A 12,857-nucleotide genomic window follows, 5' to 3' on the forward strand; every position below is an offset into this window, starting at 1 on the left:
TTTGATGGAAAATTACACAGCCATTACAAACTCATACTATTTTTAAATAGCATTTTAAAATGCTAGAAAATGCTCATATGTTTAGTGAAAAAGCAGAAAATAAAATTCTAGTTTGCTATGATCACTACTTTTAAAATAAAGAAACACATTCACTAAAAAGGGTTTGATGAAAATACTTTAAAATATGAATGGCAAAATTATCTCTGGAACAGCTACAGGTGATTTTGTTTTCTTTATACTTTTCTTATTTATATATGATGCTACAATGAACATCTGTTACTTTTATTTTTAGAAGAAATGTCATTAACAACACAAAAAACTATGTTTCTATTTCTGTATCTAAATTCAAAGCCAAATTAAACTGCAAAACTTCTTTGGTACTTTGAAAAGAATGCGCTTTAAGATAATTTCTAAAATAGCCTCAATCAGCGTTTTTCAAATCTGAATATAAAAGCTTCAACAGAAAAACTATCCAGTGATGTGAACAGGAATATAAATTAGAATGTTTTTTGGAGAGCCATTTGATAATAATGCAGAAGTCTAAGGACTTTGGTAACATTTTAATCAAGTTATTCCACTTCCAGGACTAAATAATCATGGCATATGCAAATTTATCACTACAAAAATTAAACTGTTTGTAACAGAAAAAAACTGGAAACAATGTAAATATTGAATAATAGAGAACTGAATAAATTATAATATACCCAGACAATGAAATACTAGTTATTTGTAAGTGAAAACAGCAAACATTTACTAAGTAAATGGTGATTTCACACAAAGAGCATCAAGTTAAAAATAAGTATCAAGTTAAAAATAAGATTCTCAGGCAAGCCTTATCTGCTGATGTGAAAATAATCTGATTTCGATTTGCATGGCCGAAGATAAACCTCAACTAACACAGGTAGTGAGTTACAATTTCATAATAACTACTATTAAATATTTGGTGACAGGTACTATACTTTCCATTTACTTCCACAGTTAATCCTCAAGTTATCCTTAGGAAGAAAGTTATATTGTTAACATTTCTATTGCACAGGTGGAGAAATCACAGCTCAAAGACCTTGCTGGAGATCATGAAGAAAGTGAGTTGTAGATGAAATCTGAACCCAGGTATGTCAGACCTGTAGGCCCAAGCTACTAACCATGCCCTTGTACTGCAGTTTCCCTTCTATTTCTGTTTTAAAAAATAATCACTAGGTAGATGAGGACCATTATTTATGAAAATAATTTAATGACATCTAATTCAACTAACATGAAATACTGAAGTACTGGAAAAGCACAAAAGACCTATTACCCAAATATTTCCAAAGTAGAACAGAAAAACAGATTTATCCACTGTAGCAAAACCGGGTAGTAACACACATCTCAATAACTAAAAATCAAATAGGATTGGAAACTGGTTCTTGTCTTCCTCTGCCTGACCAATTCTCCAATGTGGATAGACTCAAGTTCACATCACTTAAGTCTGTGATGGGGATGGGTACAGATACAATGTGCACGAGATGATTATGAGCCCTAGTATTCTGGCAAAAACTAACTGGGAGATGCCTGGAATCAGCTTGCTTAAGAGTCCCAGCTATTTATAGGACCCAGATTTGTCCCCATCGATATTTAAGCTAGAGCATAAAACTGTCACTATGTGATACCAAACTACAGATGGACAGGGAGAAATTTGAATTCAGCAGCTGAACTTCAAGAGCTCCCACCTAGTTTAGCTGTGAAGGCTTGCTGTATCATGTCATTAATCTCACAATAAAGGCTTGCTGTATCATTTCATTAATCTCACAAAACTATGACTCTTCATGGCATGTGTTTAAAATGTTTTGACTCCATTTCTGTTATGGTGGGGGTTTAGTAGTTAATCACCTTTTCTGGGAACTTATCCAAATCCAGTAACGTACTCTCTACATACACTTACATCAACAGAATTGATACTGCTCCTTGAGCCTGAGGTACTAGCAATCCAATGGCCATATCCATTTTCTGGTCCATCCACATTAATGTCTGCCAGGTGCTGCTGCAGTGCTTAAGATAAATTAAAAACAACGACAACAACAAAACCTAAAATATCAACCCTCTTTGGAAAAATTCATTACCAACGAAATATAATAAACATGTCACAGCTGAGAAAAAAGGACCAAAGGAAATAATCACAGGTATTTCTTTCTGCACGTCTGTGATGGAGAAAAGGCCTCCAAGCTAGAGCAAACCTTCCTCTTCTTCCTTCTAAAACCCTCTGTACACGGACAACATTTCTTAAGTGACGCCAAAGGTGATGATAACTGTATAGGCTTTATGTTTTCTTCTTTGGAAGGAAATCTTTCAAGTATTAACAGATAATTTCTGCAACATTTTTATGACATAAAGGATTAATAGAAAACCGATTGTGACTTTTGTTATACCATAAGGAGACATCAATCAATCTCTCCCATAATAAAGAAGCATTGTTAGGCATTAACAGTTACAGAAAGAGATATTATTCTTGGTGAATAAATAATCCATGGTTTTAAAAACATTTCCAAAATCTGGGCTATACTATTAAAAAAATGCTTTTCAGACACTTTTGAGAATTACAAGCTTAATAATCAAGTTTTATATCATTACCAGGATTCCTAATAAATAACACTGAGCCTAGGGGCCAATACATGTTTAACACTACTTATTAAAATAACCTTTTTTGTACATCACTCTGGGTATGAACCTCAAAAGTCGTTAGTTATCAGGTCATGATATATAGAAGATAATCATAATCCTTGTTAATATCAACAAAGACCAAGAGGAAATACATCCTAATGTTCCAAAAATCCTAAGTTACAGCCTAACTCCCACGATTCAAGCCTAAGATTCCATTACTCTCAACATATACTGATTTGATTTTTGGAGCTTCAGTTGCACAATTGGTTAGCATGTGATTCTTATATATTGATTTGATTTGATCATTGATTTTCCCCAGCATTTACAGCTCAGTATTTTTGTAAACTCTTTTTCTAATGTAAGACAGGCTCTTTTAAAATCTTATTACTCTGCCTGCAAAGTAAAATTCTCAATACTTGCCTGCAGAGATCTTGCCAATTATTTTACTTTCCTAGATTATCAAATATTAGTCTGCAGTTCTGAAAACATCAGTTTATTTTGTTCCACTTAGCTAACATTTTTTAAACAGAGAATACCTTCAAGTAGTTCAAAAATAAAATAATAAAACACCTAAAGAGTCCAAAAGGTATACTATCAAAAGTATTCCTTGAATTCTTCCTTCCCCGTCCCATCATTTAATCCTCCTTCTCCACAGAGGCAATCATATGGACAGTTTTTCATTCATCTTTACAAAAATATTTTTTGGAAACAAATCTATTAAAATAGTCTTACATCAAATAGTCACTCATTTCAACTGCCTATTACGTTTGTCTGTTATCTGTAAGTCCTCCTGGCCTTGCCTTTTCTGAAAACATTGAATGAATGAAGAGAGTCTACCCATTAACTAATGTGATCACTCCAGATCAACTCTATTGATAATCAATACAATTTCTTCTGAAACACAGAGGAAAAAAACTAATAAATTAAAATCTTACCCATAAATCCTCCACTGGCAATACTCACATATTCTTTGTTTTTCTGTAATGGAAAAGAAAATTTAAATTCTTCCAAAAATGTGACTTTATTAAAACTTCAGCTAGTTCTAAAACACTGATAAATACAATATCAAGTTACATATTAAATTTCTGGGCTTTCTTATTTCCTTGACATTTTGGACTTTGGCACAGAGAGGTATATCCATTTACCTTACATATTGTAAGGGTCTGGTGCTTGGGTGGGAAGAAGGGGACAACTTCAAGGCTATTAACAAGTCTTGATTTTACTTGTATTATTGTTTCAATAGTGCAATGTTCAAACAAAAATTAAACAGTATTTTAGGATGTAATCAGAGTGATTTTTAAAAGCTTTCAAAATATTTGGGTCCTCTATTAAAAGATAATATAAAAAGAAACATTATGGCTAATTATGAAGAAATAAGGGAATGTTACCATTTTGCAAACTACTAAAAACATAATGGATCTAAGTAATAAAAACAACAATAAAAAAGAGGAACACTAAAAAGATATCTAAATAGTATTTACCATCTAAAAGAGGCAGGCATCACCCCCTCAGGACCTCCTTCTAAACAAAGAAGTCTGAACATCTCTAGATTTAGACTACTGGCTTACAGGAAATACCAGGGACAGAACATGATAAACGACACCATGTGAATGTAATCAGCAAAATCCAGAATGTGGGGAACTCTATAACACAAATTAACTGCTTTTCCCAACAAAAATATGCAAGGAAAACAATTTAAAAAAGGAACCTATAAACTAAAAGAAACTTAAAAGACATCAACCAAATGTCAACGTCTTGTTTTAGATCTTAGGAAAATCAGGGAAACTTGAACACTAAATTTTTTTTTAATAAAGTATGATAATGATGTGGTTATGTCTATATAATGAGTTTATGGCATTCAGTTCTCCCTACTTTTCCATTTCCTTGAAATTTTCCATAATAAAAATTGGGGGAAAAATTTATAAAACCACACAAAGAACTTGAATAATTTTAAAAAGTTCACAATATTCCAAACTCTTGCCCTATGACAGCCCTCACAATATACAGTATAGTTTACACTAAAGCGTTTTTATTTTATTTTGTTTTTGAGGATAGGGTCTCGCTCTGTCACCCAGGCTGGATGGAGTACAGTGGCATGAATACGGCTCACTGCAGCCTCAATCTCCCAGCTCATGCAATTATCCTGCCTCAGCCTCCCAAGCAGCTGGGACTACAGATGAACACATCCACACGCAGTTAATATTTTTATTTTTTGTAGAGACAGGGTCTCATTATGTTGCCCAGGGTGGTCTTGAACTCCTGGGCTCAAGTGATCCTCCCATCTCAGTCTACCAAAGTATTGGGATTATAGGTGTGAGCCCCCCTGCCTGGCCTGAAGCATGTTTAGAATAGACCAGTTAAATTTATGAGTGAAACGAGTTTGGTTCCTTATTTTTGTTATTTCCTATGCTTCTAAAGTCTTTCCTTTAATATAATTTAAAATTATCCTACAATCCCTCTCCCAAATATCCTCTTCCTTCTCTGATTTTGCTTTTCAAGGATTTCGTCTTTAATTTTTTCAAACCAGATTCTCAGTAAAATACAACATAAATAGAAATGAATCCAAATTGAGTGGCTTGTGTATTACCAGGCCTACCAGCTTGCTGATTCCATAGCTCAGGACCATACAAAGTAAGGACTTCAACACATAAACTGCTAAAGAATACCTAGTAAGTAACTATTTTAATACAAAACAAGCCATCACTGAGCGACATTTTTAAAAAAGCAGAGAAGCAGGTTGCATAAAATCACTAATTCAAATTAGTTGTGTTGAAGACAATATTTAAACACAAAAAGGAAAGATGGCTAGGTGTTGTGAATGAATGTGTACATGCATTTATTCAGTTTCAAATGAAGATATTAAGATGAATTATATAGCTACTGTAAAAAGTACTAGGACATAAATACACATAAAGATCAATGTAACATAATAGGCCAGGCACGGTGGCTCACGCCTGTAATTCCAGCACTCTAGGAGGCCGAGGAGGGCGGATCACTTGAGGTCAGGAGTTCGAGACCAGCCTGGCCAACATAGTGAAACCCCGTCTCTACTACAAAAACAAAAACTAGTCAAGTGTGGTGGCACATGCCTGTAGTCCAGCTACTCGAGAGGCGAAGGGAGGAGAATTGTTTGAATCAGGGATGCGGAAGTTGCAGTGAGTCAAGATCACGCACTGCACTGCAGCGTAGGCGACAGAGGAAGACTCCAGCTCAAAAAAACAATAATAAACAGAAAACAATAAAAGATCAATGTAACATAATAATCCAGAAATAGATCTTAATGCATAGAGGAACTCAGTATATTAATAAGGTGGTATTTCAAATTGTACAATTTGTAAGCTATTTGGAGAAATTTTTAATTCCTACCTTACTTCTTACACAAAATAAATTCCAGATGGTTTGAGTTAAACATTAAAAAAAAATCATATAAGCATATGAGAAAAATCTGGAGAAGACCTTAACAAGTCACAAAACCAAGAAAAATACAGATAAATCTGACAAGCAAAAAGTTATCTATGCAAATTTTTTAAAGGTGATAACATTAACCAAACAAAACTGAAATAATTTATGTCAGCATACCTGTAAAAAGTGTGCCAGGACCATGTTCATATACATGTCTTCTTCCTCCCTGCCACTGCCCATAAAACAGAGGTGCTCCCCACCAGCTATGGAGCCAGACTCAATGGATTGCTTCTGCGCTTCCAGCAAGGATTTTACTGACTGTGCAAACTCAGATGGATTCTGGAGCATCTAGACAATTTTTTTAAAGTTAAAAACTTGACAAGCCTGTGTTTCACATATATTTGTAAATTTGAAATTTTTTTAGGAAAAACCCCAATATTTAAAGAGCCACAACGAAAATGAAGGGAAAAAAAGACTCTTATAAATAAAACCCCTGGGATAAGAGAAATATTTATAAATGTATCTGTAATACAATAGAACAAAAATTGAACATTCACACAAAGATTGACGCAAAGAAAATACTTCTCTACTACAGAAAACCTGTTTTGTTCCTGTTTTTTCTTACATAACAAGTAGCAACTGTGTCCTTAGGTATCAAGACAGAAAGAGTATAAAACTATAGATCAAAACAAGCTCTATTTTTCAGTTTCCCCTTAGATGGTAAGCCATGTATTTCTTAGAGCATAGTCAGAAATAACAGAAGGCATTTGTTTATCGGCACTATTCCAGGTAATGGAGACACAAAGATGAAATATTCATTTCTTACCCTCAAGGAAACAAGTACGACAATGACTACAAGGATGTTTAAAAACTGTTTTAATGGAGATACACAAAAAGTATGGTGAAAAACAGAAAAATGGACAGACCACATAGAAAAGCAATTTGTAAAAAACAAAAGCAAATATAAACAGCACACTCACAAAAAATAATGTTCAACCTCATTGGTAATTACAACTATTTTTCACTCATCACTCTGGTAAGATGAGAAAAGACTGATAATGTCCAATAATACCAATGGCATTCTCATTTACAGTTCTGAAACATAAGAAGGTTTCACCTTTTTTTTTTTTTGAGACGGAGTCTCGCTCTGTCGCCCAGGCTGGAATGCAGTGGCCGGATCTCAGCTCACTGCAAGCTCCGCCTCCCGGGTTCACGCCATTCTCCTGCCTCAGCCTCCCGAGTAGCTGGGACTACAGGTGCCCGCCACCTCGCCCGGCTAGTTTTTTTGTATTTTTTTAGTAGAGACGGGGTTTTACCGTGTTAGCCAGGATGGTCTCGATCTCCTGACCTCGTGATCTGCCCATCTTGGCCTCCCAAAGTGCTGGGATTACAGGCTTGAGCCACCACGCCCGGCCGGTTCCATCTTTTTTTTTTTTTTTTTTGAGACAGAATCTCCCTCAGTCACCCAGGCTGGAGTGCAGTGGTGCGATCTCAGCTCACCGCAACCTCTGCCTCCCAGGTTCAAGCAATTCTCCTAACTCAGCCTCCAGAGTAGCTGGGTTCCACCCTTTTAAAGGGCAATATGGTGGTCTCTAGTAAAATGTATATATCCACACACCTCAACAAAACAATTTTAAGAATCTATTTTACAGAAATATTTGCATAAGTACAAAATGTATAACTGCAGCATTATTACAAGAAAACAAAAAATAACCCACATATACATCAATCAGGCAATAAATTATAGTATACCTACATGTACCATGGACTATGCATCATTAGAAAGAATGTATTTATATCAAAAGATCTCTTAGAAACTGTTATGTTAAAAATCAAGTGGCAAAATAAGAAATATGTAAATAGATATTAAAAGTCTGCAAGATTAAGTAAATTGATAATATTCTTTAAAATTTTTTAAAAATTCAAGCCTGGCATGGTGGCTCATGCCTGTAATCCCTGCACTTTGGGAGGCCGAGATGGGCAGATTACTTGAAGCTGGGAGTTCGAGACCAGCCTGGCCAACAGAACCCCCTCCTCTACTAGAAACAAAAAAATTAGCCAGATGTGGTGGCACACACCTGCAGTCCCAGCTACTCGGGAGGCTGAGGCCGGAGAATCGCCAGAACCTGGGAGGCTGAGGTTGCAGTGAGCCAAGATCACACCACTGCACTCCAGCCTGAGTGGCAGAGTAGAAACTCTGTCTCAAAAAAAAAAAAAAATTAATTTAAGTATTCATGAATCACCTGAGTAAACTGTTAAAATAGGAACGACAGAGGAATCAAGGGAAGAGAAGGGTACAGAGTTCAACTATAGAATATGGATGAGCTAAGATGGCCTTTCTCACAATATCCAAAACTCTGATTTCTTATGTTAGTTTTCTCTCAATATTACCTAGGCCCTTTCACACACCCTTTCAGTCTCAGCATTAAATTTTTAAGACAAGTTAGCAAGGGGAAAGGTAGACTTAATATTTAGCTAAGAGATTTCTCATCCCACTCCTGTGTTCCCCATCCCTGAGGCTTTAATGATCCCAGAATGGCTTAAATGACGTTAGCCTCAATTTTACCAACGGCTCTATACATCTCTGACAATTATTTACTTTACCATTCTTCAAATTAAATGACCTAGGATAGTAGTTTTAATAACTAAGTACTTATAAGCCAGATACTATCGTTATTAAATATTAGTTTATTATATGTATAAATACTCATGATTAAAAATGGTTCACACTATAAAGCCTACAGAATTCTTACTCAATTACAGTAAGAGCTGATATCTGAAGAATCCTTAGTACGTGCAGTCCACTATGCTAAGTGCTCTACTATGTAGCTCAAACTAAATTCAGAATTTACTGACATAACAATGGTAAGCAATAGTAAGCCATAGTGAGCATTGTTTCAGCTACTCTTTATGATGCCAAAAGGGTATCTGGGCCGGACGTAGTGGCTCACGCCTATAATCCCAACACTTTGGGAGGCTCATGTAGGGGGATCACCTGAGGTCAGGAGTTTGAGACCAGACTGGCCAACATGGCAAAAGCCCCTCTCTACTACAAATACAAAAAATTAGCCGGGCGTGGTGGTGGGTGCCTGTAATCCCAGCTACTCAGGAGGGTGAGGCAGGAGAATAGCTTGAACCCAGGAAGCAGAGGTTGCAGTGAGCCGAGATCGCACCATTGTACTCCTGCCTGGGCAACAAGAGCGAAACAAACAAACAAACAAACAAACAACACAAAAGCATATGTGGGTGAAAAGGAAACCTGACAGCAACACTTTTCTTGTAAGGGCAGAGACTGCCTTCTTAAACAGAAAGAAAAAATTCCCTAGTCTGGGACCTATACATTTATTTATGAACTAAAGGAAAAAAAGTTACTTTAAGAATAATTAATCAGCATTTATACTAACCAGATCTGAATCTAAGTGGAAAGCAGTTGCTAAATGCCCAGCATTATATTGCTCTGCAGGACGGCAATCCACCACAAAGAACCGGACTCCTTCCTAAAAGGGAAACAACATTTGATATATAGGAATTTCCCATGAGGTTCACATTGCACAATATAATATTCACAGCTAACCAAAGGAAGGGAATAAGTTTATGAAAACATGGATCTCACATGGAATTAGGAGGACCTAGTTAGTATAGAAAATAACCTGAAGGCCCTAAATACTTTTATTTGTTTTTAACAGTTAAAACATTTTTCTTTTTTAGATGTTGTTCTTTACTGGAAAGTCTTAAAATACACAGAAGGAGAATGCCTGTTTGAGCTATAAAACTAATTATACTGGAATTTGACAATGTACCATGTAAACACTACATAGTTATAAACATAACTTTAGATATGCTTTCCTTTTTTGCAAATAAATCTGCAAATTTATCAACAGCTCAATTCACATAAGAACTAAACATCTATTTCGTGTGGGTGGGATGAAGGGAGAATGTTCTGAAATACCAGCTTTAACTAGAGAAGTTCATGTGGGTCTCTTTAAACTGGATAACATGTTTTCATTTGTTTTTTAATATTAGTCTGAATAAGTAAAAAGCGAGATGCTTGTATTTTGAAAATTCTTAATAACCAGCACAGATACAGTAAGAAATCCAACTAAGAAAGATCTACCATAAAAGGATATCTTTCCACGTCCATTCCTTTCTTGCCCTCAATCTTGGAAATACACTACACCTTCCAAATACAACCACAGTTAACTGTTGCACTACTAGTAATAAAGACTATATATTAAAAACCATCATCAGTCAAACTGACTTACTAGATTTTCATGCAGAAAATTACATTTTCACAATTCTCGTTTGCTGTAAGTTGTATCGAACTAAACCATGTAATTCAATTAGCTGTAAACTACCAGAAACTGTTAAATGCTAAATTCACCCTTTTAAGTATTTTATACAATGCCACATTCAGTCGCTCTACTGAAATATGAAAAAAGATATGTCGATTTACAAAAACTGGTGTCAAGAATGTCAACAATAATTAATTGTAGACAATTAAAACAACACACAAGCTGACAAGTTTTAAAATTACCCTCTGAACATAACATTTAACACAATCATTCAAAAAGCCAAAAGAGCCACCTTGTTGCAGTAAATTGATTTTGTGGGAATCACTGAACAGGGAGGAAGTTGGTTCCTTGTATTTAAAATGAACAGTCCCCTAACAAACTGGGTTTCCTTTACTTACCCCTTGTAGCTGATTCGCTTGAAGGATCTCTGACACTGAGATGGCCAGACAAAGAGCCTGACTCAGATCTGCATCATCATCCTTAATTCCCAACAAAGTACTACCAAAGAGATGGTGATTATCCTGTTTGAGGGGAAATTTTTAAACATTATGGAAAAAAATCGAAATTTCTTCCTAAAAATATTCTAATTAAACCACAACAGGTAAAATTATAATATTCTTGAGTTGTGATTTTTAAAACCTAATACTAATCTCAAATTTTATATGCTAAGAACTGCAAAAAAGTCACATAAAGTCCCTGTTAGTGTTCACACAAAATGAAAGACTAAGAAAAAAAAACACATTCTAAATAGCTATTTTCTATACTACCACCTGTAGTTAATATTGAATTTTAAAAATAGTTACTTACAATTTTTCATATCTTAATAAAAGCAAATATGTGGCAGAAATCGATTGCATAAATGAGTTAAAATACTGATCCACAGCCTGCTCTAATTCACAACTGCTAGTGCAGATTCACTATGTCTGAAGAATAAAAGGTGCAGCTCTTGAAAGAGAAAAAAAATAAGACGTCTTTTTCATTCAGTATTTTAAACTACTGTCCTACCATCTGACTTATCCAGCATTGTTAGGGACTGAAGAGTTCTATATAAGAAAATTATTAAAATAGTTGAAATTGGTCCCTAGAAATAAGTCTTTTAAAATTAGTTATTTTTAAGGGAAAATGATCATAAAAGGTTTCCTTTACCTGCTTTCTAAAACACAGTGTACTAAACATAATTTAACTTTATCTTGACACTTCAGTGACATGACGAGTACCAACTAGAAATTATTATGGCAGAATGCTTTAAAAAAAAAAGACAATAATGCTCTCATGGGCACCTGAAGTCACATACAAACCTGCTGGCTTTAAAAACTTGTGCCTCTTCCACTATTAGCTTTTGCTTCTTAAGAGTTTCATTTTTCAGGAGTTCACATCACTCACACTTCTAATCTGGTGTCCTTTATTAAGCACCTGTCTGGTCTAAGGGTCTAAGTCTTTATGGGGCCTAAATGACCTTTCATTATAAGACAGCTCTGCATCACTAACACTGTACAAACCTGCACTCCAGAGAAAAGTGGCATAACTCTACCTCCTCCACTGGATTACTACTGTAACAGAATTTTTTGCTTTTTTTTTTGAGACAGCGTCTTCGCTCTGTCACCCAGGCTGGAGTGCAATGGCGTGATCTCGGCTCACTGTAAGTTCCACCTTCCAGGTTCACGCCATTCTCCTGCCTTAGCCTCCCAAGTAGCTGGGACTACAGGTGCCCGCCACCACACCTGGCTAATTTTTTGTATTTTTAGTAAAGACAGGGTTTCACCGTGTTAGCCAGGATGGTCTTGATCTCCTGACCTTGTGATCCGGCTGCCTTGGCCTCCCAAAGTGCTGGGATTACAGGCGTGAGCCACCATGCCCAGCCCTGTAATATAATTTTTAAAGTCAAGAAAACACTAATTTAGCAAATATCTCACAGTCAATTTTCTTATGATCAGAAATAACAATAATCAGAAGAGAGGTAAGATGCTTTCTACTGTCTTTTTAACTAGTCTCTTCCTCCACTAGGGAGGGTCTTTATGGAGAGGAAAAAAAAAACCCACACAAAACTACAACACATAAAGAAACAGAAAAAATTGACAACCTAGAGTATTTTAACTAAAGTGAATACAAAGTAATTAAACAATGTACAAAATGTGAAATGCAAAATAGTTGATCATTTCTTGTCTTATACCTTCCTAAAAGAAGCTGGTGTTTTGCTGCAATAATACTGAGCCAGAGAGAAAAGGTCTTCTATATCTTCTATATTCAGACTGGATGGAGTATTTTGCAAGAACTCTGAAACATGATTATAGACATAATATTTAGTAGTTTGTGAAAAATGCAAACATTAACATTGTTTATGTATCAGAGCTGAAATATCTTCATCATAAATACTATGCAAATAGAGTCTCAACAGTGGTGCTTTTACAATGTCTTGTGGAAAAGTGGATTTCTCCAAGTGAGCTGAAACTGTTAATGTAAATCTCTTGTTAGTGAAGGATGGTGTCAGGCAATCAAATCAAATTCATTAACCTTAATTAGAATTCTATG

General features: G+C 35.4%; 1 protein-coding gene across 3 annotated transcripts in view; it reads right to left on the reverse strand.

The window, feature by feature from the left end:
• TBC1D23 (TBC1 domain family member 23) overlaps positions 1–12,857 on the reverse strand; it is a 63,874-nt gene that overhangs the window by 15,957 nt on the left and 35,060 nt on the right. For all 3 annotated transcript variants that reach the window (XM_077994038.1, XM_015129483.3, XM_015129478.3), the window contains 6 exons: positions 12,499–12,602; positions 10,727–10,849; positions 9,441–9,533; positions 6,214–6,384; positions 3,570–3,612; positions 1,919–2,025 (listed from right to left, as the gene is read on the reverse strand). In XM_077994038.1, the coding sequence (XP_077850164.1) occupies positions 1,919–2,025; positions 3,570–3,612; positions 6,214–6,384; positions 9,441–9,533; positions 10,727–10,849; positions 12,499–12,602 (641 nt within the window). The remainder of the gene's footprint in view (positions 1–1,918; positions 2,026–3,569; positions 3,613–6,213; positions 6,385–9,440; positions 9,534–10,726; positions 10,850–12,498; positions 12,603–12,857) is intronic.

The sequence above is a fragment of the Macaca mulatta genome, chromosome 2 (assembly GCF_049350105.2).
Source record: "Macaca mulatta isolate MMU2019108-1 chromosome 2, T2T-MMU8v2.0, whole genome shotgun sequence".
In the NCBI taxonomy this organism is placed as follows: Eukaryota; Metazoa; Chordata; class Mammalia; order Primates; family Cercopithecidae; genus Macaca; species Macaca mulatta.